The sequence below is a fragment of the Neodiprion lecontei genome, chromosome 5 (assembly GCF_021901455.1).
Source record: "Neodiprion lecontei isolate iyNeoLeco1 chromosome 5, iyNeoLeco1.1, whole genome shotgun sequence".
Taxonomy (NCBI): domain Eukaryota; kingdom Metazoa; phylum Arthropoda; class Insecta; order Hymenoptera; family Diprionidae; genus Neodiprion; species Neodiprion lecontei.
This window is the reverse complement of record NC_060264.1, coordinates 34,818,423-34,844,704: the sequence shown is the minus strand read 5'-3', so window position 1 is coordinate 34,844,704 and position 26,282 is coordinate 34,818,423. Positions and strand designations below refer to the sequence as shown.

The 26,282-nt window shown below is 41.6% G+C and overlaps 1 protein-coding gene across 3 annotated transcripts in view; it reads right to left on the bottom strand.

Moving 5' to 3' along the window:
• Nucleotides 1-26,282, bottom strand: part of LOC107219709 (tyrosine-protein phosphatase 99A) — a 330,930-nt gene that overhangs the window by 96,970 nt on the left and 207,678 nt on the right. For all 3 annotated transcript variants that reach the window (XM_046739670.1, XM_015658025.2, XM_046739671.1), the window contains exon 3: nt 8,534-8,657. In XM_046739670.1, the coding sequence (XP_046595626.1) occupies nt 8,534-8,657 (124 nt within the window). The remainder of the gene's footprint in view (nt 1-8,533; nt 8,658-26,282) is intronic.

Sequence of the window (26,282 nt, the reverse complement as noted above, 5' to 3'; positions counted from 1 at the left end):
AGAGGTCAGAAGAGCGGATTCCCTCAGGATCATCTCGGGCACTCTCTCTTCTCCAAGATCTCCGACATCCGCTGCAGTCAGACAGACCATCTCGCGGCTATTCGTTCCGTTTACCGATAACCAACACCTGCCACTTTATTACCACACATTATACCATTGTCATTATCAGCTGTTTTTCCGTCAGCGAAAAACTTCATCATTATAGCATCGCGGTTGGATTTCGATAATAATGGGTTATCATCTTCTATGTATAACAAAATTCTAACAATGCTTGTTATGCAACGATGATAGTATAACGTTATTAATTGAAATTCCTTCCTCCCTCCCGCCCTTGATTTATTTTTAATTGTGCACGCTCAAATATTTGACGTAATAGATTTTTAATTACCATGCAAATATTAGCTGCCATGGAGATACATTTACTCTGAATATGTGTATTTCATGTATAATAGAGTATGTAACACAAGCATGGTGAAATATACGTGTTTCCAAAGTAAGAAACAAAAAAAAAAAAAAAATTCTGATCGATCAGCGGGTGATGAACTATCGGAACGAAAGGCAGTCAGTCAGGCATGCAGTCCACCTCCTTCCAAATTTATTGACGCTACTTTTTATGCCGGACTATAAGGCGAAGGGGAGGTTAAAAAAGCACCAGAGAATGTAAGAGGCGCAGCGGCGGGACGAGGTGGTGGCGGGGGGCGGGAGGGGGGGGGGGGATGAACGAGAGAAGGGCCCTTCCAGCTCGAGATGTCTTCAACTGAGCACCAAGTCTTGGAAATACATGGTGAATTACCTTCGCCGTATCTCGGCGTAGTCACGTTTTTTCTCCTCTCCTTTTCTTTCCCTTTCCTTTTTCCCCCCCTTTTTTTCTTTTTACCCACTCCCTCTCTCTTTCCCCGTCTCCTCGAAGACATCCCACCAGCAGTCAACCGTTTTAAGAGCTGCAGTTCACCTTGCACCTCGTTTTACAGGTGAATAAAATATGGCAGCGTCTTTTATACCCTTGATAATAATAATGATAACGATAACAATAAGAATCACAGTGCTGATCATCAGCGCCATCCGTTGAGAAAATGTCGGCGCCGATTATATCGGATTATGCAGATGCATGTGAAAATGGGCTTTTTGACGAGGAGGTGGATTTTATAGCTGTAGAGTAACGAGAGTAATGGATGAACTTTAATTGGGAACTATGGACACGCCACCATAATTATTCCCGCACTCCATAGATCCATGAATGCATACCAACACTTGGATGCGTGTCTGCTGGCCGCACACCCACAATTAATCTGTCTTAACGGAATTGTTCGATATTCGAATTGCCGGCGCTGCATCGTTATTCGAACGAGTTCGGTGTACACCGAATGCATTCGGTAGGATGAAACTGCGATGCTGCTGCCTTGATCATACACACTCGGTGACGCCGACACAGATTTCTGGACCAGCTGCATGTGCGGCACTGTATATTGTGTCTCTCTATGTATGTGTCGGTGTATATATATGTATACCATGTATATATATCTACACATTGATGGCAAATTGCGGACCGCCCTTTCGATTAATTGGAAGTGCACGGATGGACGGAAGGACATTGAATGCGATTGCTTCGGAGCTTGGATGAAGATCGGCGGCCGGAATCAAGTGCAACAAAATAGAGGAGCTGCGGATTGACTTCAATCTTCGGATGTTTACACTACGGTATACGACGAAAGTTTATAGATAGACGAAACGGTGAAAATTTGCAGGCTGAGTGAATATGAGAGAAATAATTGGAATTTGTGGGTCGGCGAGATCGTACAACGACAATATTTTCGTCTGCAAGGCAGGGGAGCCAACTTACTCGAAACGAGGCATGAGATGTCAAACTCTGCCGTGTCGAGAGACGAATTGAAGTTATGTTGTTATGATGACTCGGTAGCAGTCATCGGTCATCGGTCAGTTAGTAATAAATGTTTACCGAGCCTTCTCAAATCACTACATCGATTGTTTGAGATCTGCTCAACTTAAGATAATCCACATAACCTACAATAACCTCCGAAAGTCGGTTTCGCCAGCTGAAACACGAGGTGGCCAACCGGTACGAAAGTAGGACAAAACTTGCGCCTGCGCAGTCGGACACTTAAGGTTATGTAGTACTCCTACGTTTACCAACCGAGCAAATCACCCTTTTTCTCCCTATAATAAACGAACAAACAAACGAAAAGGGTTAAAATTTTGACGGTGCATCGCTCTTTATTAGTCACATTCAGAAGAGTCATTCGTATCTCGAAAATCGTCAAAAAAATGTGTGGTTTTTTAACACCTGTTACTATTTCCACATTTCTCACGTTTCAGGGACCAAAAAGTGCATAGTTGAGATACGCATTGCCATTCTGGAAATATTAAAGAGTCAAAACGAGCTATCGTGAGACTGTTTTCATTCAACATTGTGCGTTTGTTCATTCAATGTAGGAAAATGGGGGAGTTTGCTCGGTCGGTAAAGGTAGGAGTACGACATGACGTTAATCAAGTTTCACCATTTCCTCTCGGTGTGTATAATAACGATTATCCTGCACGTAACATCGATCGATCATCGGGAAGGATTGAGAGTAAGCAAGGCAGGAAGAAAGCGCCATAAAATTAATCAGTAAAGTTTTTTCGGTGACCCAACTGGAAGCAGCGTGCAGGAGGCTAACTGCAGCGCCAGGATGAGCATACAGTGTGGAAAAGGATGACTCCTGCACCGCGGGGTCGAAGAGGAAATGGCGGGAGCTGACAGAGCTCGTTAGCGAATGAAATAATAGCTGAAGAGGAGCGTAAAGAATGTCACTGCTGCGGGAGTGAGGGCGCTGTTAGGTCGCGGTTTCGGAGGTTGAACTTGAGGTCCGAAGGGGCTCGCGGTGCGAGGAGGCCGATCGTTCATCAGCCTGTTTTCAACCCTCGACGGTGATGCATGGGGAATTTTATTGCCTGCGAGCCTGGGTGTGTAAGAGCTGCGCGCAAACTGTGTGCGCCGATAAGTCACGAGCGCGACTACAGATCCCGTAGGTCGGCGGGCAGAGGCGCTCTTATATACCTACCTACCTACCTACGTAAAATTCGCGGAGTCGAAACTAGAGCTTTCGCGTATAGAACCAGGTGATTTACAAGCTTGAGGAAGATTTATTTGACGCGCTTAAATGCTTACTTTATCGCGGCTACCTAGTCGAGTGTTTAAAACCCCTTTTATTGAGCGGAACGCGTCGACCATCGAACTGTGCTTAATTTTTTGCTCCCTCCATCCTCTGCCGAGTTCAAACTTGCGCGGAGTGACAGATAATCTATGGATCAGTCTCGGGCCTTTGCACCCGTTCTTCTGCTCAAATAAATTAAACAACGCCAGTCCCAAGCGCGAACGGATTATAAAATCTGCAGGTGCGTCCGTCTTGAACGTAAAATGATTTAACACGAAGCCAATTTACTCGAGTTCAAAGAGCGTTCGTATAGCTGTGAATGTAGACATGCCGCTGCAGACGGACCTCCGGAGTAACGGATCAGCCTAATTTATCTCGACCGGAATCCCTCCGCTGCTGGAGACCCTTGAAAGGGCTAACATTCAACGCGGCGTCCCTCAGGGCTTGTAGGGTGAAGTAACTGCGGGAACAAGACGACGCGGGCGTTTAATTCGTTTGAAATTTTAAGCCGAGACAGCGCCGAACTCGGCGAGAAATTCCTTCAGGTAGCCGTGGAAATTTTTTCGTTCTCGAAACTAACGAGGAAGGTATTCCAGGTTGATATCTGCGACTTGATGTCTTTTGTAATATGTTACAGTAGACTGAAAACTAAGCGACGTGTACTCTTTTCACCTACCACTTGACACTTTGAGGAGGTGAAACCACTCTACAAAGTAAGGCATGTCAAAAGGCGATTTGGCGGTTTCACTTACAAGAACATAATATTTTTTAACCAATCCAATTGGAAAAGTTTTCTCATAACGAGAAATGAACAATGTAATTTTATCCATTAAAGAGAAAAAAAAAACAACTGCCAAATCGTCCCTTGACATGCCCAACTTTGAAGGGTAGTTTCACCCCCTTGAATTGTTTAGTGGCAGGTAAAAAAAAATACGTGTCGCTTAGTTTCTAGTCCACTGTAACATATTACGAAAGGAATCAAATCGAAGAGGTGGACCTGGGATACCTTCCTTGCAAGAAGAGTCATTGGTACGACGTCACGATCGCCTTGACGATCTTGTAAGGGTAGTAATATTTCGAACGTGGAATCCCGCAGCCGAACTGCCAATAAGCAATATCGCATTGTAGCATTCAAAAAGGATGTGCGAGGGCTGAATGGAGGACGCAGGACTAACTACAGGATGAGTTTGAGACTGATTCTTCTAGAATTAATCTATGGGTTTGGGTGTGCGATAACGAAATTTAGGAGGGAGATTCGCTTTTCTGGATTTCATACAGGAAATAAAGAGCTTCGGTGAGGTCAGAAATCCTTTAAGGGGGAAGGAATCGTGTCGAGCAGGAGGAGGAGGAGGTGGAGGAGATGACCTAGCTTTCCGTTAAGCGATTCTGGGCCCTTCCTAAAATATCCGAATGAATGCTATCAATTGTCGGAGAACCACCGAAGATCAAATGAAACTAAAATGTCTACTCCTCCACCCTTTTCAGATCAAAGTTTCCTTACCGGATTCCAAATTTATCGATGATCCGATCGAGGCCATTTTTTGTTCTCAGTCTCGTGCCTCTCTCAACTGCAGGATGCAACCCCTATACCATGGAAATCTTGTCTCGCTCTTCACGACCCTCAAACACATTACAACGAATATTCGATATCCATCTCTTACTTTCTCTTCTTTAGAAATTTATTCTGCTACAATTAATTGTGCCTTTTCCATTTTTATCCATTCCGGTTATAATTTTTTGCCCAATTCTTCACCTAACTGTTGGTTTTTGTCCAAATTCTAGTTCAGTTATCGACGCTTGTACTAATTTCTGTTGAGTCATTCGTTTTAGTATGTACAGTAATGTTCATTGATGCCTTCCCCTTCCGGCTACCTTGCTTTCGCTTCGAAACAAAATGCAAGTTCGGTTCTATATTAATTATGTGCCAATGAATGACTGGAATTCGTATAGAATCGTACTCGCATTTTGTTTCGGATTGGAAACAAGTTAGCCGGAAAGGGAAGGCTTCAATGTACATTACTGTATAAATATTTGTCCAGCTACCGATTATTGTTCAAATATTTTTTCGGTCATCAATTTCTTATCTAATCCCAAAATAATTCGTACAAATTCTGTACGAAATTTCAGAAAAAGCCGTGCGCAATAAGAAGAAAAAAAAAAAAGAAACACAAAGTAAAGTGAAGAAGTTTGCAGAAAATATTCATGCTACCAAGGTTGTCGATAATGACGTTTCTTTTTTACGACAAGATTCCATTTTCGTGTATTTGTATGATGTTGAAATATCTCTAAATTACAATCCGCAGCAATCGTTTAAACAAAAGAAAAAAACACATATTTGTATATCTTTATGTATGTAAAAATCAAAATCTGTGACTGATTTATCTACTCCAGCTCTGGGTATACTGCGAGAGTGAGTGTGAGCATTGATTAGCAGCCAGACTCCGTTATAACGGCTGCTCATTACGAGGTAATTAACCGTCAACTTTCCCCGTAAGAATTTTCCAGTGGTCAAATTAAACTCATTGGCTAGAAACTTTACTATAAAACTAATATTTTTCCCAACTTTCCTGAAGTATTACAATAGTTTTACCCCGGGTGTAGCGAAAGACAGAAAATCGAGCTTGAGTGTGTTGAAGAGGGATAGAAAGGCAGAGAGAATAGAGAAGGTAACCCTCGACGGAATGAGAAGGAGAGAATATGGAAGAAAAATTCTCAGGGAAACTCCAATATTTGGCGACCCCTAACGACATTCCCTGATATATTTCTCGCAACTTATCATCCCGGCTTATCCCCGTGAAAAACATGATTAAAGATTTCCAACAAAACGCGTTCTCTCGGCTCTCTGCACCCGGCTCTATTTGTGAAGGAAAATAAAAATAACCACCCCACGTATTCAGGACTCCGGAATATATTTCCGGCTTAATATTGAAAATAAAAAGAAAAAATACTCAGACTATACATACCTATAAAGGAAGACTACGGAAGAAAAAGAAGTGGGTGAAATAATAAGAACAAGAATGAGAAGTAGAGAAAGGGGAATGGAAATAAAATATCTCACAATTAACCGGAGCGAAAAAGGACGGGGAAGAAAATGATAAAAATAAAAAAACCTGAATCGAACAAAAAACAAAACAGCAATGCAGCTTTATGAGCCCATGCTGTGCAGCTGCAGTAGCGGCGGCGGCAGTCTAGCTAAGAAATTTTAAATTAAGTCAAGCCTCGCAGACGAGCATGGATTTTCTCGGCCAGTCCGTATAACTATATTATATGTATATATATACATATATACATAGTTATACGGATATATATGTGTGTGCTCCAGTTGGGTAAGTTAATAAAATATTTAATTATATTTCCTAACGCAGATATGAGATATACGGTACTAGAATTAAACCATGAGAAAGAAGGATCCCGTCCCCTTTCTCAATTTCCACTTCTTCCTTCGTCTCTTTAATAGTTAGATATACCGAAACGTACACTAAAAGCCCCACGACATCTCTTTTGTATTCTCTTCCCCGTTAATGCTTTTGTAGTAGCTGGTTTATGAAAAGACGTCATGCGCTGACTGGGCGGCAAATCCTTGGGATTCGTTCCAGCAGGAGACCTGCAATCTGCAGTGTGTAATGGAGATTGCGGAAAATCATGCCGCTTGCACAAGTCAGAGCTACGTTATACAGGATCTTCCCAAGTAAACGCCGCGGTATGTTGGATTGCCTACCACCGAGGGGAACAAATATCGGTAAAACAGAACGACCGAGTCATTATCACATCAGTCAAGTCAAGTCGTATATTAACTTTAACGTGACGCCGGAACGCGATTTTCTGAACGTTTCGGCATGGGTTATAAACTACGAAACAACCGCTTGGCCAAATCCATACAACTTGGCAACACGGGCAGTTCCAGCTGACTCGCGATAACTCGGCAGGCCTGTTTTACCGATATTTGTTCCCCTTGGCGGTAGGCAACCCAGTATACTGCGTCGTTTGCTTGGAAACACTCCGCACGTGTGCAAATCGGTATGTACGTACATAACCATAGATATTCGATCGAGATTTCTCGAGGGCATTATCTCGCCGACGTCAGAGTCATCGCCGTTGCACACCGTGTTCGGCGTGTACACAGAGTCCTCGAGCAAATGTCATTAATCACCCCTGTTCCACGTACGAGCAATTAGGGGCTGCTTTAATAGTTGACGAGATAGTGTTGCGCCGCGTCTCGCCTCGCCTCACTTCGCTTCGCCCAGCCGCCTCTTCACCAAAGCATTTAAGTGCGGAATTGATATTAAGCGAGTGCGTTCTCCGGATGCTTCTACCGGCGCCCTCGCTAGAACTGCTTAATCTAATGCAAGTTTCCCGACGAATATTCTCTTTACTGCGATTAAACGATTAATCGTAGACATCGATCGATTATTTTTTCAACCAATCGGTGTTTCAATTCATCGTTTTTACGATCAATCGATCAATCCTTTTTTCCAATCAATCGATCAATTTTACAGCCCAATTGAATATGCTAAAGATATACTAAATGCTTCTCGGTTTGAGGCGAGAATTTTCGAAGCATAAAAAAAAAAAAAAAAAAAACCATTCCTACTGGGAAAAGTTTCAGGAATCCCGAAAGGAAATAATTTAGCGATAGAGAAAAAATGGTTTATTTAAAAATCCCCTCTGAAAAAATCCCTCATCGAAAAAATTCCCCCGGGCCACATTCCCCTGCACAAAATCCCCCCTCCACAAAATTTCCCCCATGATTTCGTAAGGCACGGGGGGGGGGGGGGGGGGGGGGGGTTTCAAGGGAGATTTCGTTCAGCAGGAATCTTGTACGGGAGGACTTTGTGCTGAGAATTTTATTGGGGAGATTTTGTGACTGGGATATTTTGACCAGCCACTGAGAATTTGACGAATTTGAATCTCGATACTTGGTAGTTACGCGTGAAAAATTATAGGAAAATTTTACATTACGTAGAAAAATCACACAGTTCACGGTTCGCAAGGCTCTAAATTATTTTTCCAAAGTGTTTGAAAATCCTGAGTTTATCAGAGGAATTTTCATCAGCGGGGACCCGAGACGTATTGGTTATTGATGCGTACACATTCCTAAACACGGTTTTCATTATCGCAGGCAGATAGGACTGCAGGGCGAAATTGCGCAAAGCGATAAATTCTTTGCCTCTGGTTCTTTTTTCCCGTGACAATAAATCCCTGGAGGTTTGTTGTACCTTGTATCGGAAGAAAATTATCCGCCTGTTGGGCCGCAGGTATACATGCGTACATGTAATATTCCTGCGAACGTGTATGCGCATAAATTGAGTGGAGGTTTGCACCCCCGGCACTTTTGTGCATAGAAATAAATCCTCGAATGATTAAATTATTATCTCACTCACCGAATGTAGATGACGTAATTGGAGATCGGGTTGTTGTGCGAGTTTGCACTCGCTGCCCATGAGAGATTTACCGAACGGGATGTGAAAGCCATTATCAACGGCCGCCCTGGCGGATCTGGAACGTCTGAAAAAAATTTAAAAGCGTTTTTTACCTCCTTCATTTCCATCAACAAAATTTATGGTTCTAGATCTGATTGTAAGAGTTTGAAAAAAGTTGAAAAAATAAACAGGTCGATCAGATGTTACATATTTCAAGCGATAGTTCGGATCATTTTGTCTTTCTTTCGTTCGACTCTCCTCCCTTCAATTCTGGGGAATATGGCGTCGCATAAATCGACATCGATTGTCATTATATATCGTCCGTTACGCGCCTAATCGTTTGCGGGAAACATTTAAATGGAAAAACTTGTTAGATAGAAATATACCCTCGGATAAAAGACGGCTGTTATCTGTTTGTTATCGCGAAAGTTTGTCTTAAATTTCATCCCTGCGTTTGACTGTATCCTGGATGAAATTTCAGAAACTAAAATACGGTATCTCGGATTTGTCCTACCGTAAATAACGACGATTCAAGTTTCGCTCGTGTATTTCGATAATCTTGTTTCGTCGTTTTCATAAAATAATAAATGATGGACCAGAATCTGATGTTTGAACATCGATCGAACAATATACGATCCACGCTGAACGATGGGAAACGATTTTGCAACGAAACATATAGCGTTTTCAATATTTCTTCCACCCTTTTTTCTCCCCTCTTGTCCTTCCTCCTCCTTTGCATCGTTACCAGCTTCCAGGTATACGTTTTGAAAAGAGATTGCTGGCACAGTCATGCGATCGGATAAGTGTGAGCGTTTAATATGCAACGCTCGCTGTTCCTTGCGATATCATATTACGAACAGGTTGCATAAAATCACACAAATGAGGTCGGCGAACTTTGACCCCGAGATTAAGTCTTCGTCCCTTCTGCACGAGCCTGGACTTTATACTTTATACATGCATAAAGTGTTGGCTTGTTGCACAAGTGAAACGCTGGAAAACTTGAGACCAAAAGCGTGAAGATTGCGACAGAAGAAACTCGTGGTCAATTCGGAAATATATATGATATGATATTTTTCTATTGTTTTGTTTTCTCGTAGTTCTGTGCATGAGAAACAAAAGAACACAGGAATTTTACTAGCTAGCCGCATAATTCCAATCACGTACATTACATCTTGATTAATTTATTCAGTAGAATCAAGAATCTCGGGACCACGTTTTTTTTTTTAACTCTAATTAAATTTTTTTTCTTTTCACCCCGCTGCGAATGCAACTAGATATGCTGAACGTTGTACGAGCTCAAGTTACAGGTGTCTGCGTGTTGAATATAAATTAGTGTTAAAATTATTTATACACCAGTTAAGGTTTTATCTTACGCTATCTTTTTCTTTTTTTTTTTTTTAGATATCAAGTATTTATATCAAACCGGAATTTATAATTACCGGGGCGGAAAAAAAAAGAAAAAAACGCTCAATTCTGTCCGGTAAAATTTTATTTTTCATCGCTGAATTGTGAAGCTGCGCTTGAATAATTTGGTGAATTTTCATCGTGAAACGAATACGCGTAGGTAGTGTACTCCATGTAACGACGGGTCGTCTCTCCGTAGAATTAACCTGTGAAATTTCACCCAGATGTAGACCTAGCCTCGATGCTTTACGCCTCCGGGTGGGTAGTAAGGTGCGTGCCTACACGGCGGCACGAATTTCGCCTGAGGTTTGTGAGAAGGGCGAATCAAGGGTGCCTCGAGGGTACAACAACGGTTTCCTTAAACGCCGAGGGACGTTTCGAGGGCAACTTGAATCCATTTTTAAGAAGCTTAAACTCACCCGCAGAGTAAACATCCCTTATTCTTGTATATAAATCGGGCGAATAACGACATCGGCGAATTTTCTCTGCAACAAAAAAAAAATCCGCATCGCCGTTATAGTTCGGAAAGTAGGTACACATATAACAACAGCGCGGAGAGCGAGCTGGGGTTTGTTTTTCATTTTTATCCTTTCAGGGCTTGTCTGCAGGCGCGGCCATAAGCGTGAGAAATCACCGCTGGCCTTGCAAAAGCTGAAATTTAAACAAACGATATGCAGGTTACGTTTCTTTCTCACCAGACTGTATATTCTTTTGGAATTTTTTTTTTTTTTTTTCTCTAGTTCTTATTGAATCTCCTCTCGTCACCGCTGACACGGTGCGACGTGCGAATATATTTAGAAAAAAATTTTCTACTCTTCAAACAGGATTTGCGCGAGAAATGTCGAGACTAACGAAAAGGAGGAAAAAAGAAGCGGACAAAAAATCGGTAAGAAGAACGTAGCATTGGAGGAGAGGGATAATCCAGCGATAATCCCAACCAAAACATATATAGGGTACGCGCAAAAGCTGAACGGAGACTGTAGGTTTGCTAACGAGAGAAAAAATACATCTTCGCGAAGAGGATATTAGATCTTTGCTTTTTCAGGACAAATATTTGTTCACCGCACCTAACTTCGTCAGTGATTGGCTATAAGAAATAACAGATTGTAAGGAATGAGGGAAAAGTTGCCGCGATCAATTGACTTCAAGCTTATGAAGAACAAAAGCCACGATACACTGTGACAGACTCGTGAAACTGAACATCCAAAAGCTGCCATTTTTTGTAACTTATTTCAATGAAAATTTTTTAAAATGTATTTAAAACTATAAATGATAAAGCCCTAACATCAAATTGCTCCAAGTGTTTTCATTTTCTTGAAAAACAACTCCTTAAAATAGGTATGATTTTAGACCATCGAAGGCTTACCCTCTCTAAAGTCAACCTAACCTCGTAACTCAAAACTAGACAGAATCGGCCAGCCTGTTCAAATAGACGAGAAATTCGACGCTTGCGCAGTTGATTGTTCGGTTCTCTGAGACTGTCACGGTGTGTAGTTGAAATTTTTTTTAGAGATTCGGAGAACGCGCGAACCTCGTTTCAACAATTTTCATTCCGAGCAGCGGCATCCCGGGTTCCCGCCGCTGAAGAGTGGCGTAGCAAAGGCGGCGCGAAGAGAGAGGAAAAATAAAAAATAATAATTTTGACAGGGAGGCTTGCGCGGCACCCTAATATATGTGTGTATTCTCCGTAAACCTAGCTGCGCGAGGGGTGTGGGAAACAATTATTTGGAGACAAAAGATAAGGCGATGGTCCTCGTGTTTCTGGATGGAAATTCGCCAAGGGCTTCACACGCCGAGTAAGAGGAAGGAATACAGAGGAGAAGAGGCCCCAGGGGTGAAGGGTGAAATTTACATCGTCACTTCTACATATGTTACTTCGTAGAGTACTCGCTGTTATGTAGGTGGGTAGATATGCCGGCGCGTGTGTATATAGTCGTACACGTTTGTAGATTCGCAGGCTGAAAAGAGGATACCCTGAAAATACGGAAGGACCTTCCAGTCTCTGCTGTCTGGGCGCGAAGAAGGAGCAGAAGAGAAGTCGTGGGAAAATTTATACCTGCAAAAATATACGTTGAGATGGAAATAAAAAGATGGTAAAACAGCGTGGCTCGTGGGGTAAAATCGCAAAAGTGGAATGTTTTTGGTGCCAGCGGTGGGATCGGGCAAGGAGCGAACGTCACTTTCCTGATTTACACCAACTCCTTTTGTCTTCTTGGGCTGACGTTACAACGGGACATCCTTCTTCCTTGCATATTCAACCCTCCCCTCGGTTTACCTCAAGCCCACCTGGGTCATCGCCTCGAGTGAAATAACGAGGTAAACTTCTCGTCGTTATCTGGTCATTCTTTTATTTTCTACGAAAATGATGGAACAACCCCCACCCCTTTTATCTGCCTCGTTGATCTCGATGAAACTGAAGCGATGCAAAAATTCCAAATGCAGCGTGTGAAAAAGTGAAACGGTCTGGGGAACAAAAAAATTACTAGAGAATCTAAGCATTCTCTTGTTACTTGCACTACACAAGCGTTGATCCCGTAAATTTTTTACGACTCCATTAAGCAAACACGAGGGTACAAAGTCCCAACTAATTTCTCTTCAGAGATTTCGTGCCGTGTGTAATTAGTACGGGGGACGGGAAAAAAGGAAGGAAAACAACTGGACAAAAGAAGCTACTGCTCTTTCTCTTGGTGTTCATGTTTTCTTTTACTATTATTTTCTTATTCTGTTCTATGCGACCATTACTCTTTATATCCTTGCATCTTTCTGAACATATATCTATAACAAGAATGATTCATGTGAAATAAAGATTGTTTAATGCTCGATCAAAAGCTGCGGTGTCTTTTGTTGCTGGGAAAAGTATTCAAACAAATTACGTTATTGTGCTTCTCATTTTGCTCCTTATGTCTTCAGGGAAATGAAATATCGGGGTTACGTTCGATAAGCTGATTTTTAGTTCACTGGCATTTCTACGAATTCATTCCTCCGTTCATTCGACGAGGACTCCAATCACGCGTAATAACATTCCTTTCATGTACTGTCGTGCCCACATTTTCAGTTCGGAAACCCCCACGAGATACTGCGGGGGTGTTTGTCGAATCACTCGGGAAGATTTGCGGCACGCAATAACGATATTATTAACTCTTGATTTAATTTTCCTTCAGACGTAGGTTTTATGAGACATATGTATAAATCCACGGTACAGTGAAACAAATAATTGTAAATTCGCTTACGTTACAAGCGTTCAATCTAACGTGAATATTAATAATTTAGAACGTAGTACTCAATATGCTTCACAGAATTCTCACTTCTTTGAAGAAAACTCCAGTATTATCGAGTCATAAACAGGATTTTTTGTCAATTATTGCTGGAAATTGATGAACGAGCAATTAAATCAGCGTGGGAAAACAGAACGAGAAACGATGTATACGAAAAATAGCGACACAAGTTAGTGATAAGCATGTACGTATAACGAATCAAGGCAATTATCTCGTCGACGAAATCTACGATCTTTTGATCGCGAGGCGAAAATCTGATAAGCAGTCACGCAATAAAGAGACGGGTAGATTACGCAGGTCAGTGGATATAACAAGCTTTCTGCACGACGTTGAGAAGAAAAAGGGGCAAAACCCTGAAGCTCCAGGTTAGCCTGAAGTTGAGTTTTCGGAATCTCTGTAAAGCTCTTTAGGCAAGTTTTGCCTTGGTCCGCAGTTTCCATTTCATTCGATTCGCGCACTCATGTGATTTCGATTCAACGGAAGATTGCTTTTTTTTTTGATTTTTTTTTCGTTCGCTTCAATTTTTTTCACGTATTCATTGACTAGAGGTAAATTCGGCCGATTTCTTTTTAACCATTTTGCGCAAAGCGCCTAGTAATTTTCGCAAGAAGAAATCGGATTAAAAATGGCTGAAATTAGTTGACTTCAATAGCGCTGACGTTGTGTAACAAATTTTGGGATTGAATTTGAAACTTGTACTGGTCGGGTTATAGAATTGAAAAAGCTATTAAAATTTCGAATGAAAATCACTTACTTATCTTTCTCATTAACACTGATGATGTTTGTTTGTCCAACTATTCGAGTAGATTAAGCTATATTTACTTATATTGTAACGAACTGGGCGTTACAGAATAAATAGAACAAGTTCGTGAGCTTGTGAAGCGAACAAACAGGCAGCAAAATTAAAAGATGAGGAAAAATGCTTTCATTAGCGGTACGTGTTTCTCGGTGTGAGACCGTTTTTACAACAATATTGGTTGACGCAGCAACCTTATTCATTTTATGACTAATGAAAGCTTTTATACGTCTTTTATCTACGATTAGTACTAGATCAGAGAAGGGGATAAAACGGGTCATTTCACCCTTTGTAACAATATTAACGAGGAAGATAACACAATCAAAGAAAACTCGTTTTCCTCCAAGCTTAAGACGAAAAAACCGTTTCTTAGAACGGTAGAAGGCTAGAGCATAAGATTTGCTCGCAAATTTAGCGCCGCTTTATGACGAACACTGATATTAACATACAGAATGAAACACGGAGCAACGAGGCTCTGCGGTACGTAAATAGGCAGGTAAATAGCGGGACGATTACCCCATTACTCGACAGGGAGCCATTCATTTTCATTAGGAATAAATAATCGTTGAAATTGGTTGCTCGCTAGCTGCTAGCTCGCCCAGTCAGCGATTCGAATATCTCCCCGTATGCGCATCGCACTCTCTGTAATAATCTCTGTATGTGTTACAGTGGTGCTTTCGCCTAACTAATGAATTAGCCACATTTGCGACATTCCCCACTTTGCTCTTCGCTCTACGCATACACGTATTTGTATACGTATAATATCCAGATATATACGGCTGTTCAATGCGGTAATTGCAATGAATCAAACGAACCTGCGATAACCATGCGGTGATAATCAACTCATCATACGAATCGAGCGATGTAAATTAAGATTATACACGGCGATACCGGGTGGATACCAAATTATACCACTTTCCCTCTTGTCCCGTTTTACTCATGCGCCGCGAGGAATAAGGGTTGGCAACACACACGCGCTTGATGGAATCCAAAGCCGTTCTCTTCTGAACAACTCTCGAGTGAATTTGACAAGCTTGCGGAAATCCTGAAAACCGTTTAAGCTACGAGACAATCAAAGTCTAGGTACATAGCGCCGTCTGGTGGAAGATCGTTGAAAACAGTGGTACTTAATTTTGCGAGTTTTTTCCGTGCCTCTTTTCTACCGTAAATTGGTTTGATATGGTAAAATGGAAACGTGACAGGTTGCGCGTGGCTTGACGTGCTTTGACATCGGTAAAATTGGGTCGAATCGATCAGCTGAATGGTTTTCTCGACGCCATATTGGTTGGAGTACTTTTACATTCTGCCAACCTAACCTAACCTAACCTTGACTCGGTAAAACGCCTCGCCAGCTTCCCTGCATGAGCGTTTACTCATTCATAGGCGGATATTAGATTCACCCGGCCCCTGCACAGACTATATCAATTATAGATGGTTGATTAGAAATCGCTCGGCGCGAGGGTGAACTACTGGAGGAAGCTCGTGAGTTGAAGGGGCGAAATTTTACACCGCGGTGTTGTTACGATATACTCTACACCCACTCGACGGAGACCGCGAAGAGGTCGGAGGGAGAGGGCGAAAGGAACTGTTTGTATCAGACCGCTTTATCAGTAAGTAATAGAGTGACTCCGTCCCGGCTCGTATCAGATGGAAATAAACGCTGAAGAAATATCCAGTACCAGATAACTGGTGGAACAGTATATTTCTTACCAACTGTTCCTCAGGGAATTTCTGCTCTGACCCTGCAGGTGCGGCACAGTCTGTCCGTCCGTGTGTGCGTCTGACGGTGGTTTTTTTTCTTTCTTGATATATTTTTTATCCCCCCCTCCCCTCCCTTCTCTTTTTCCTTGCTACCGCTGACATTCCCCAGTGGTCTCGTACACTTGGATACCTGTGGACTTTCACGACATACAAACTACGCCAAGGATGCAGTAAAATATGGTATCGGTCTCTCAGGTGACGTATCAGAGTGCAAGAGTTGATTGGGTTGCACCGCACCGAAGAGTAAATACTCGTAAAACTCTATCGATCTCTATTACCCCAAAAAAAAAAATAACACCTTCATGCGTTCTTTTGACGTTTCACGTCTGGCTGTCCATACCGCACGAATGCTGGCTAATTGAATTTCGAACTAAAATGGCCGCTCTGCGATACGCTTGTTATTATACTTCAGCTACACTAGCGTAACCGGGTATGAGCGCAATTATGTCACGTTTGAAAAAATGACGGAAAAAATCAATTGAAGTCTACGATTTCAACTCCAGCGAGTGTGAATTTTACCCATAACCAATGTGAATTTGCTTTCTGTTGTTGTTATTCCAAAGTTGTACCTTCGTTTACAATGTGTGTATGTATGTACGATCGTCGCCCGATCTCTGGATAACGACAGTTGGCTAGTTTTGTATGTTTTATTCTCTCTCTTTTCATTCTCTCGTTTTTTTCCCCTTGTTTTACTGTGATTCAGGCGTGCAGAGAAATACGCCAGAGTTAAATTGCTTTGCGGCGTCCGGGGGAAGGGAAGGGAAGGGAAACTACTCGAGCTCCCTAGTTACAACCTCGTTGAAATCAAAATGGTGATTACAGTTGGCAGCAGTGTAAAGTCCCGTGGATGCACTTGACGTCTCGCCTACCCCTGAGCCCTAACGGACTTTGAAGATGCCTGTGCGTGTGTTTGTGTTTGTATTGTGTGCGTAACCCACCGTGCAGTAACATCATCCGCTCCTCCTCGGGCTAAGAAGAGCTGTCTCGAGCATAATAAATATTATACTGGCAGCAGCGGAGCAGAGCGATGTAGCAGCGTGGGGCTGGCATGGCTCGTGCGTCGCGTTATGTATGGTATGATGTTTTGTGGGCAAGCTGTTCACCTCGTTTCATCATAGCTCATTCGAGATTTACGTCTTCCCTTAAATCATTGCACCCGCGGCTCCTACTTAACGCACGTTTACTGCGTGCCACGCTGCAAGATGAATGATATATATTTACGATTCGAATAACCCGCCAAGCGGAACGTCTTTCTGTGTAAGCACTCCACTCCATGCCCGTGTAGCTGCTACAGATTTAACATGTAGATATAAGGTCTACATCGCGATAATTCTTGGCTTGTTATTGACCTCGGAGAATACCTTACATACACACGTATGAGCGTGTATGTTTGTGGTTGTACATTGTTGGCAAAACAGACTGTGATTTACACCTTATCGCAGGCAAAACGTTAAACACGGTAAACATCTCCGTTTATTAAAAAGAACTACGATTTCCGGTGACTCATGCGTACCTACATGCCTGCTATTACTTTTAACGTCTTTGCGCGTATTTCTCTCTTATTTTCAGGTGACGCGACCAGGTATATAATAACCTCTTTTTCCCGAATCTTTTATTTCACCTACGGTGCTGGGTCGGCTGTTACTAAATTTCTCAAAAAGTATTAGACTCTCCAGTTTATAGCTGTAGCTCCATCGCGGCGTGGCGGAGGCTCGCAACCAAACCGAGAAAGATATTTGTAACGACCCGAGCGATAAACGGTGTCGGAATAATAGAGGGAGGTTTAGAAATACGACATCATTTTCCCTCCCCCTCTTTTACTCCGCACCCTCGCTCTTCCTTAAACTCCAAGTATACGTGCTTTTGTAACGATAAGGACAGCAGGTTTTTTCCATTTTTTTTTCTTTTTTTTTCTTTCACCCTCTATGGTTCCAATTCCTTTTTCTCCTTTTCCTAATATACATTGGCCGATAAAAATGTTCCAGAAATTTTCCCCCACACGTGATAACATCCGCAAGATAATTGGCTACATTATTAAATTATAATCACTTGTTAATTTGAAATAAAAATCTATATAATCTGGCTCTTTATTTCTCTATTACGGTGTAGTACCTAATTTACTCGGTAGAGAATGTCGACGCTAGTTTTGTCCCGTTGTCGCCTGGAATCCTGTAGTATATGGCAGATGTGTTCATTATGTGTTTCAGAGCAAGCTGCTTGCTTCTCCTTCTCTATTTCCTTCTCCTCCGTTCGATCTATCGAATCCTTCCGGTGGAACACGATAAATCGAACGCTTAACCGCACCCTCCACTTACCGGAGACACGCGCTGCCAGGTATTTCAAAAATTTCATTACCCAGGAAGCATCGGTTATCTCGAGAGCGAAAGAGAGAGAGAGAGAGAGAGAGAGAGAGAGAGAGAGAGAGAGAGAGAGAGAGAGAGAGATAGAGAGGAGCGATGAAGGACTGCGTACCATGACGAATATATCACCCTATGAACGAACCGAACACCTTGGCAATTCCGTACGTAATACATTATACATAGATATGCGACGCGGACTTTGTGTAACCTTGCATTATACACGCATGGGATACTGAATTGAATACATTTTTCGGGTATATATGAGGCGTTCTCCATCAACTCAGCCACATTTTTTTTTTGATATCCTCTCTGATGTATTCCACAATTGGTTGTATAGCAGTACTACTTCAAAGTGTATATTTTTTCAGATTTTGTAATTTACTCGTTGCGGAAATGTTTTTTTTTTTTTAAACTCGTACATCATGGAAGACTGAAGTGAGACAAAAAAATTTTCAACATAAAAACAATAACAAGTTTTTCCATGAATTATTTAACGCAATATATCTTATATTTTTGATGGCATCAGAAAGGCTATTTTCACCGGATAATGTGGAGTTTTTCTGTCTTCTTTCAATGCTTTTGATTTCAGAGGATATTTGGCAGTGAATTAAGAACGTATAAAAAAATTGTCATCGTGGAACTCGACGATCTTGCCGAGTAGACAAAATATTATACCGAGGAAGGTGAATTGAAGCAAATCTGAGTTTCTCTTTTCCACGAACTATTCAATGCGATACACGTTATACTTTCATCATTAACAATATAACATATATTGCAATTAATAGTCAAGTAGTACTACTATATACCCATTATGGGACAGAATCCAGAGGTAAAAAAAAAGTGACTGAACTGATGGAGAACGCCTCATGTAAACATGGTGTTATCGGAATCGGTTTTTCCATTTTTTTTCAAATTTCAACGAGTCTAAAAAAAAAACCTAAAAAGAACTCCGAGACGCTTTTGGGTCGGTAAGAACATCGTACTAAAAAATGATTGAAATCGAAGGGGATGAAGTACATGGGCTGTTTATTTGAGGTTGAACGCCCCATATATACATGTATAATTTTTAATCATACGCACGCAAGTCTCGCCGTATCGAATATCCTTGTACATTCTGCACTCTTGATTGAACGAGGGAAAGAAAAATTATGGACAATTTGGTCCGGTGAGGGTGAGAATTAACGAAGGGTGTTGCAGACACGGGCGAAATTGCAGACGTACCTATACTTATGTTTACATATAAAGAGTATAAGTTATACTTTGGGATATTATGTTCCATGTAATCTTCCCGCCACCCTTCGGTCCACTTTCTATCTCTCGGTAGGCTCGCCCAGAGCCTCTTTTGCTCTTTCAATCTAGGGGTAGGAAGAGATAATATTTTCAAAATGGCGGTGGACCGCCCCCTCCGGCGCATAAATATTGAAAGGGAAGTTGGATCCGTAATGTAATTAGGCGCGATGTAGATTTTTCTCGATATATATAGAACCGCGTAGGTACGTGTGGCCGTATATGGGTGGGTTATGCTTATGTATTGCGGTGTACATGCGGACGTATAATGTACACTCACCCCAGAAACGAAGATATAGGCGAGATACCCGCCTTACGCCCACGAACCTATAACGCCGGGTAAACCCCGTGGCTAATGAATTATTTATTTAACGAATCGAAGAACCACCGTTTACATGGCGTTACGAATATATTTACAGTACTCCTGGGATTCAAACAACGCCACGCTACGAAACGATAAATGTTTTTCAAATTCGCCGCGGGCCGTGCGCCGGTATAATATCAATAAAATCGGCACTCTGATAAAGATTCCGGTTTACAAAGTTTGAATAATAATAATATAAGAGAAAAAAAAAAAAACAAAGAAAAACAAAAAAACAAAATGAAAAAATAACATATTCTTCCTGTACTCTTTTTTTCAGTTGCTTTTTGTTCCTCATTCCAAAACAAAGAACGAGACGATGGATTACAACGTCAAAAGACAAGGTGAGTCAGGTTTGTAAAATTTTGTTATTTCAAGTATCGCAGAAAATTCATTTGAAATTTATTCGACTGCGGAAAATTTTGCGATTCCTTCAATTTTCACGAAAATCGTGCGCAAGTCACGCATTATGATAACCTCACTTCTTAGTTTCGAGATTAAATATCTGTTCGTACCATTGGGTACTCTGACTTTTATTTTAATATTAAAATCCCTGTGAAATAGATAGTGTAAACCAAGTTTTTGGTCATACCTATTCTACAGCAATATGTCCGCTCTTTCCATATTTGTTCTTTGAGTTGTCGGTTTTGTGGCTTGATTCAAAACGTTGCGTACATGCAAAGATATAATCCTCAGTTTTATATTTTTTCATTTATTAATTACGTAGAAGAAATCAAAATTTGACATCCAGAATCCAGACTGAAAACTCGCGTTAACCGGTGTAATACAGAAATAAGTGAAAAGTAAGGAAGAAAATGTATACAAAAACAAACAACAGTGCCGGTTGAAACGCGTGCCAAGTCTCGGGTTATTTGCCAGTAGGAAAAGCCCTCGCACGATTGCTCTCGTCAACAAGGGGCAAGCAACGTCTGAGGGAGGAAACTAGGAAGGGGGCCTGCAGTGCTAGCGAAGCGGAAGCTTGCGAAGCGGTGAGAAAGCTCTTGGACCCGGAGTGAAAACTTGGTGGCTGCAGCAGCGTGGGTAAGGTTGGATAAATTCCATTATCGCGGTGCAAGGGTGTCCCATACAGCTGGGGGTTGGCCACCCGCATCGGCGAGTCCCGCGGCCGCCATCTTGGACTCCCCCGGCCGTCGTTAAACTCGAAAAACGGGTGCAGGATTTTTCTTCCCTTGTCCATTTTCATCCAGCGCTCTTTTACTTATTTCGTTCGAGCTCGGAACTGAAAACAGTTTTCCCGAGTCGGCTTGCGGGAACTCGGAAGGCTGAAAGCGTATAGCGAGGAGCAATGCCGTTCCAACGGTGATCCGCCGCAAGCTGTGACCCCCTCCCCCAACCCCCGCAACCCGGACCATAAATATCCTCGCAAGCGAATCGAAAAATTCCGCCATGTTACCGACGTAACGTGGATGCGATATATTGACCCAGGATGGCTGCTGCTCGGGGGTTGTTGGATTCCCCCCTAGTCCAATACACATTTTTCGCCGTTCACTGTTTTCTGCCATTGATGCAGGTATATAATAATACCTACGACCGAGAAAGAATTGACGTGGTAAGAAAAAATTAATATCACACAGTCAGTCTTTCTAACAGCGAAACGATCCGTGCACCTCGGGCAGGCAACCGGCATTGCGCCAAATGTCCAGGTTGAGCATCGTATCCGGTCTTCCTATCATAGGCACGAACGACCGAAATCGACGTCAGTCCTGCTTCTAATTGCCTCATTATCGGGTTAATCGTTTGTCCGAATTCAGTTTTTCATCGTTCTCTACATATCCCAATATTTAGGTTATGTTTGACGTTTGGAATGGTGCTCAACCTAAGCATGAGCCGTAACTCCGGTTGCCTGTTTCAGGCTCACGGATCGTTTCGTTGTTAGAAAAACTCACCCTGTATCCGTTAACGAGTGAGCGTTGCCGCAGAAGCGGAACGTAACGGGTAGACGAAGATGAGAAAAGAAACGTGGATGAGAAATAGAAGGTATAGGTGTTGAGGGTAATTCACTCGGATAATGGATTACGGATCTGACGTGTTTCATTCTTGTTGAAGGGAGAAAAAAATTTATAATAGTAAAAAAGGGTGTACACGTTTACGCATCGAAATAGCCCAACGGCAGTTTTGAGCCGGTCTGGCTCTCGTTGAAACCTGCGTTTCATATTTCTAGATAATTTCTAGCGGCTTACAGTAGACTGACGGAGCTTCGTTCCACTGCATGTCATGTACATGTAATATAATACGAAGGTTAATTGAAGCGTAAGAATAATATAGAAAGTTATTATGAACTACGGTGAAATACATGCTGAAACATTCGATGAGGAGATGTATAAAAAAAAAAGAAAAAAAAATCTAGTCGGAGAACGTTTTATTGACAGGCGTGTATAGTTTTATTTTATTCCTGTAGTTGCGTTATTTATTTCTTGTTCGTTTTGAGATATTCAGTACGGGATACGTGGATAAAACCGACGTGTGGTTGATCAGAAATAACCTACAACTGCAAATAACAAAAAAATATTCCAGAAAACTTTCCTTCCGCCAAATACGAACATGCAATATTATACGCGATACCCATCATGGTAAAATTCTACTATCTTGTCTTGAATAAAATATTGATCTACCTCTATTTGCATCTAGGAAACAAAGAAATCAGATGAACGAACTGTCAAAGAAAATAAATCAAGGATTGCAAACTAATTGTGTCGTTTGTGAGGAATTACACGAACATATCATGAAGCATCAGGTTTGTTCTACTTTAGTAAGACTTCTGCTGGACGGTTTGATTACCGTTCTTAACTGCCTGGAATAGTGCGTGAATTCACGTGACTAGCAGCGCTGCAACTTCAAGTCGGTCACTCGAAGAACGACAAAACGAGGGAATCACGGAGCGTTTCTCGGATTGGCTGCAGTAGCTCGCCAATGACGGCGCGTTCGAAGATGTTCGAAACCCCAAATTTCGATACTTGTGTGAAGAATAACGTTATTGACATAATTTTGTCACTCTTATCATTATTATTGTTTCAACTTCTCGCTTCTCTGTGTCATTTAGAGGGAAGGAAAAGTTGTTATAATCATCCCGGTAATGAAAAGTTCAGGTCCGAATATCTCGAGAATAGATCAACGGATTTTGATGATTTTGGTATCAATCAATGCGGTTATTTTTAACTTGAAGCCTCTTCATTTTTCATCAAAATGAACCGAGCGTTTTTTCCGCGATTCACAAAAATGAGAATTTTTTTGTCTCACACTAACTCCAAAACCGATGGAATGATTTATATGAAACTTGGCCAATTGGTTCGGCTTCATTCAACTTGAAACAGATGATATTTTTCAAAATTGTTGAAAGCCATCACTGAGTCTTGTCAAATAAATTTCTTTTCCACACCTTTCCGGCGGAATATCTTCTGTCACTTTACGATGATCCAAAAATAGGACAAGCCTGGGGGTTGATATTTGAAAAACAGCTTGTCGCTCGCCAGTATTTCTCCAGGGTATTGCAATAACTTGATTCCTCGAGTACAATTCTCACGGTGTGACTTGAAATAGTAAAAGGAGGAAAAAACGCGTCTTCCATTTTTGTTTGACGTCCGACTCGACTTGCGAAAGCCAGAAAGAGAGAAAGGCCCGTATTATCACGCATGGCAGGCATTCTGCGTCGAGGGTGTTAGGATTTTGTCTCAAGACGTGGATATTTGGTCGGTCCCAAAGGGTCTCGTCACTCAAAGAGGACGCCTGTTTCTCAGTTATTTTCTGAAAACTCGCGTTACACCGCATCGAGGGATGACGCCAAGACAGTCTGTATTGTTTTTCGCTTTCACTGTTCAGCCCTTTCATTTCCCTCCCTTCGGCATCTCTTTTCGTTCAGACTTCGCGTCCCCGCCTGTCTGGTTCCTTCCGATTTTCGCACCTCTTCACAGTGCAACTCGCTTGATCCAAGGTGTCGCCGCTCATCACGTTGTACACAATATCTGTTAACCGACCAAAGGAGTATCATCTTTCTCGACAAACCATCAGGGGTGAAATGAAGAATGTTAGGAGAACAACGCTGTGGGAATCATTACTTTCTTTGTCAAGGCGCTCGTCGCCGTTCTTGAGGTTTTCGATTTCGTTCATCAAAAATATGTGCAGCTTTTTTTTGTACCGCGCTTTTCACGCGCCGATTTTTCTTTTGTTCTTCTTCTTCCTCCTTTTTTTTTTTTTTTTTTTTTGTTGGTTGTTTCCTCGCTTTACAACGCTGCGTAATTTCGAAACCCGAGTGTCAAGTTCAGTGCGTGCAGGTATTAAATGCGTACGATCTTCAAAGGCATCAAAGCTCTCGAGTCACGATAATAATCAACACCAGCAGAATTTTTTTTCTCGTTAAATTAGTACACGCGTTGTTTCTCTTTATTCCTTTTTTTCCTTGGCTTTTTCCCCGCTCTTTGATTTAACTTTTCTGAAAGAGTATTTATACGGATTCGTTTGATATGCGTTTGTGATTCGAGCCGGTATTGTTTCAAGTTAAAAAGGGAACCAAGAAATAAACAATAATTATCAATACAAGTTGAACGAGTTTCAACTGTTATTCTTATAAACTCTTTTTATTATCATTAAAAGCCATTAAAACATACAGATCCATGGGTATAATTGTGTAATACAGAACGTATTATTTATTCAATGAAAATGAAATCAATTCATAAGTTCTAAATGAGGTTGAACTGCAAACGATACGACTACAGGCTTCCGAGTATCGTCGAGTATAAACTTAGACGCTAGCGAGTTTAGATTGGCGCACTAGTTGTTTCGGAACTCTATTGCCAATAAATAGCGTTTTACTTTTCCAATAGATATCATAATTATCGAATACCATCGGAAAATTTTAACCCCACAGTATTCCGTAAATGTTACTGATCCTGTAACATGATCGACCGATATTTATCAACTCGCAGTCAGATCCTTCAGCCAATTTCATTGGAGGTCCGTCTCTGCGCGTCTTTTATATTTTATTTTTTGCTTTCTTACGCTCTTCGTTTTTTTTTTTGTTGCTTATTTTGCTTCTTTCCAACCAGTCCGAAGAACTCGGTGGGATTTATGCGTCCCGAGGGTATCTCCAGATGAGGTATCGTCGGAGAGAGACACGGGAAGAGAGCTAGGAGAGCCAAAACGGGGCCAAGCATACGATCATGGTCCCTACGAGGGGAGGAAGAGAGTACATTAGGCTAAATTATTACGCGGAGCTAGAACGGGAAGTTGCCGTTTATACGTCGGTTGGCACAGGTGAGTAGTACAGGGCGGTGGAGGAGAATGCGTTAAGATAAAGACGACAGAGATCATAGATACAGATGAAAAGGTGCTGTGTAATTCCTCTCCTAATTCTTTCTGTCCCACACCCATACCGACATATGTATGGGGCATGTATCGCGAAAATAATATGATTATGCGATCTATTCAGATCGAGGTATATGAAAAATAACAAAGGAAAAGCAATCCTGACACGACGAAGCTAAAAGCTTGCGAAAATAATGGTAAATATCAAGATCCCGTTATCGCGTGTTGCTCAAGATTGACGTTTTGAATCCTTGAATCGGTGTAAATTTTTTTAAGATTGTCAAAAATGGCATTTCCGTAATTGGTTTTATGAATTTTTATAAATTTTATCACAGCCTAAAGAAAATTGGGAAAAATTCCGAAGACCCTTTTGGGTTGGTAAGAACGTCATACTAAAAAATGATGAAAATCGAAGGGGGTGAGGTAAGTGGGGCTGCTAATTTGACGTGGAATGCCCCATATATATGTATATATGTGCATGAAAATTGCAGGCGGTGGTCACGTGGTTATGTATATACATAAATACATATCACAGTAGCCGGGCTGCAATCTTGGTAAGTAAAACCAGAGAAATAAGGTATATATCACAAGGAGATAAAATTGGGCGAGGTGAAGGATATCCGGTGTGTTATTTTTATTTGTTTTATTATCATTATTTTTTTTCCCCTCTAGTCCCCCGTCCTGTCTCCACTCACGCTTTCGCTTTTCGCTTTGTTTTCTTCTCTCTTATTCTTCGTCAAGTTTCCATGAATGCGCTAGAGCACCTCAAAGTTTACCTCCTAACTAGGTGCGGGCACAAATAGAGTCGCGGCTTGCATAGCGGGGCGAATTGTTCTCCCGTAAGACTCGATGGAAGAGAGAAAGAAGGGTGCACCGCAATTCTCGGAAAAATATTTATCCAAAGCGTTTGAGAGAAAAAAAAAGAGAGATAGAGAGAGAGTGAGAAGCGCGGAGAATAGAGTGTTGCTTCAGCAGTGAATCATCCAACTTGGTATTTTCTTGGATGATAAGAGTTATCAAAAAAAAAAGAAAATAAAGCAAGCAAGCGTGGAAGAAATAACCGATTCATCTCTCTTCTTCCATTTATATACCCCCTTATCCTTTGTGATCACACTATATACTGAGTAATTTTATTATCATTACCATG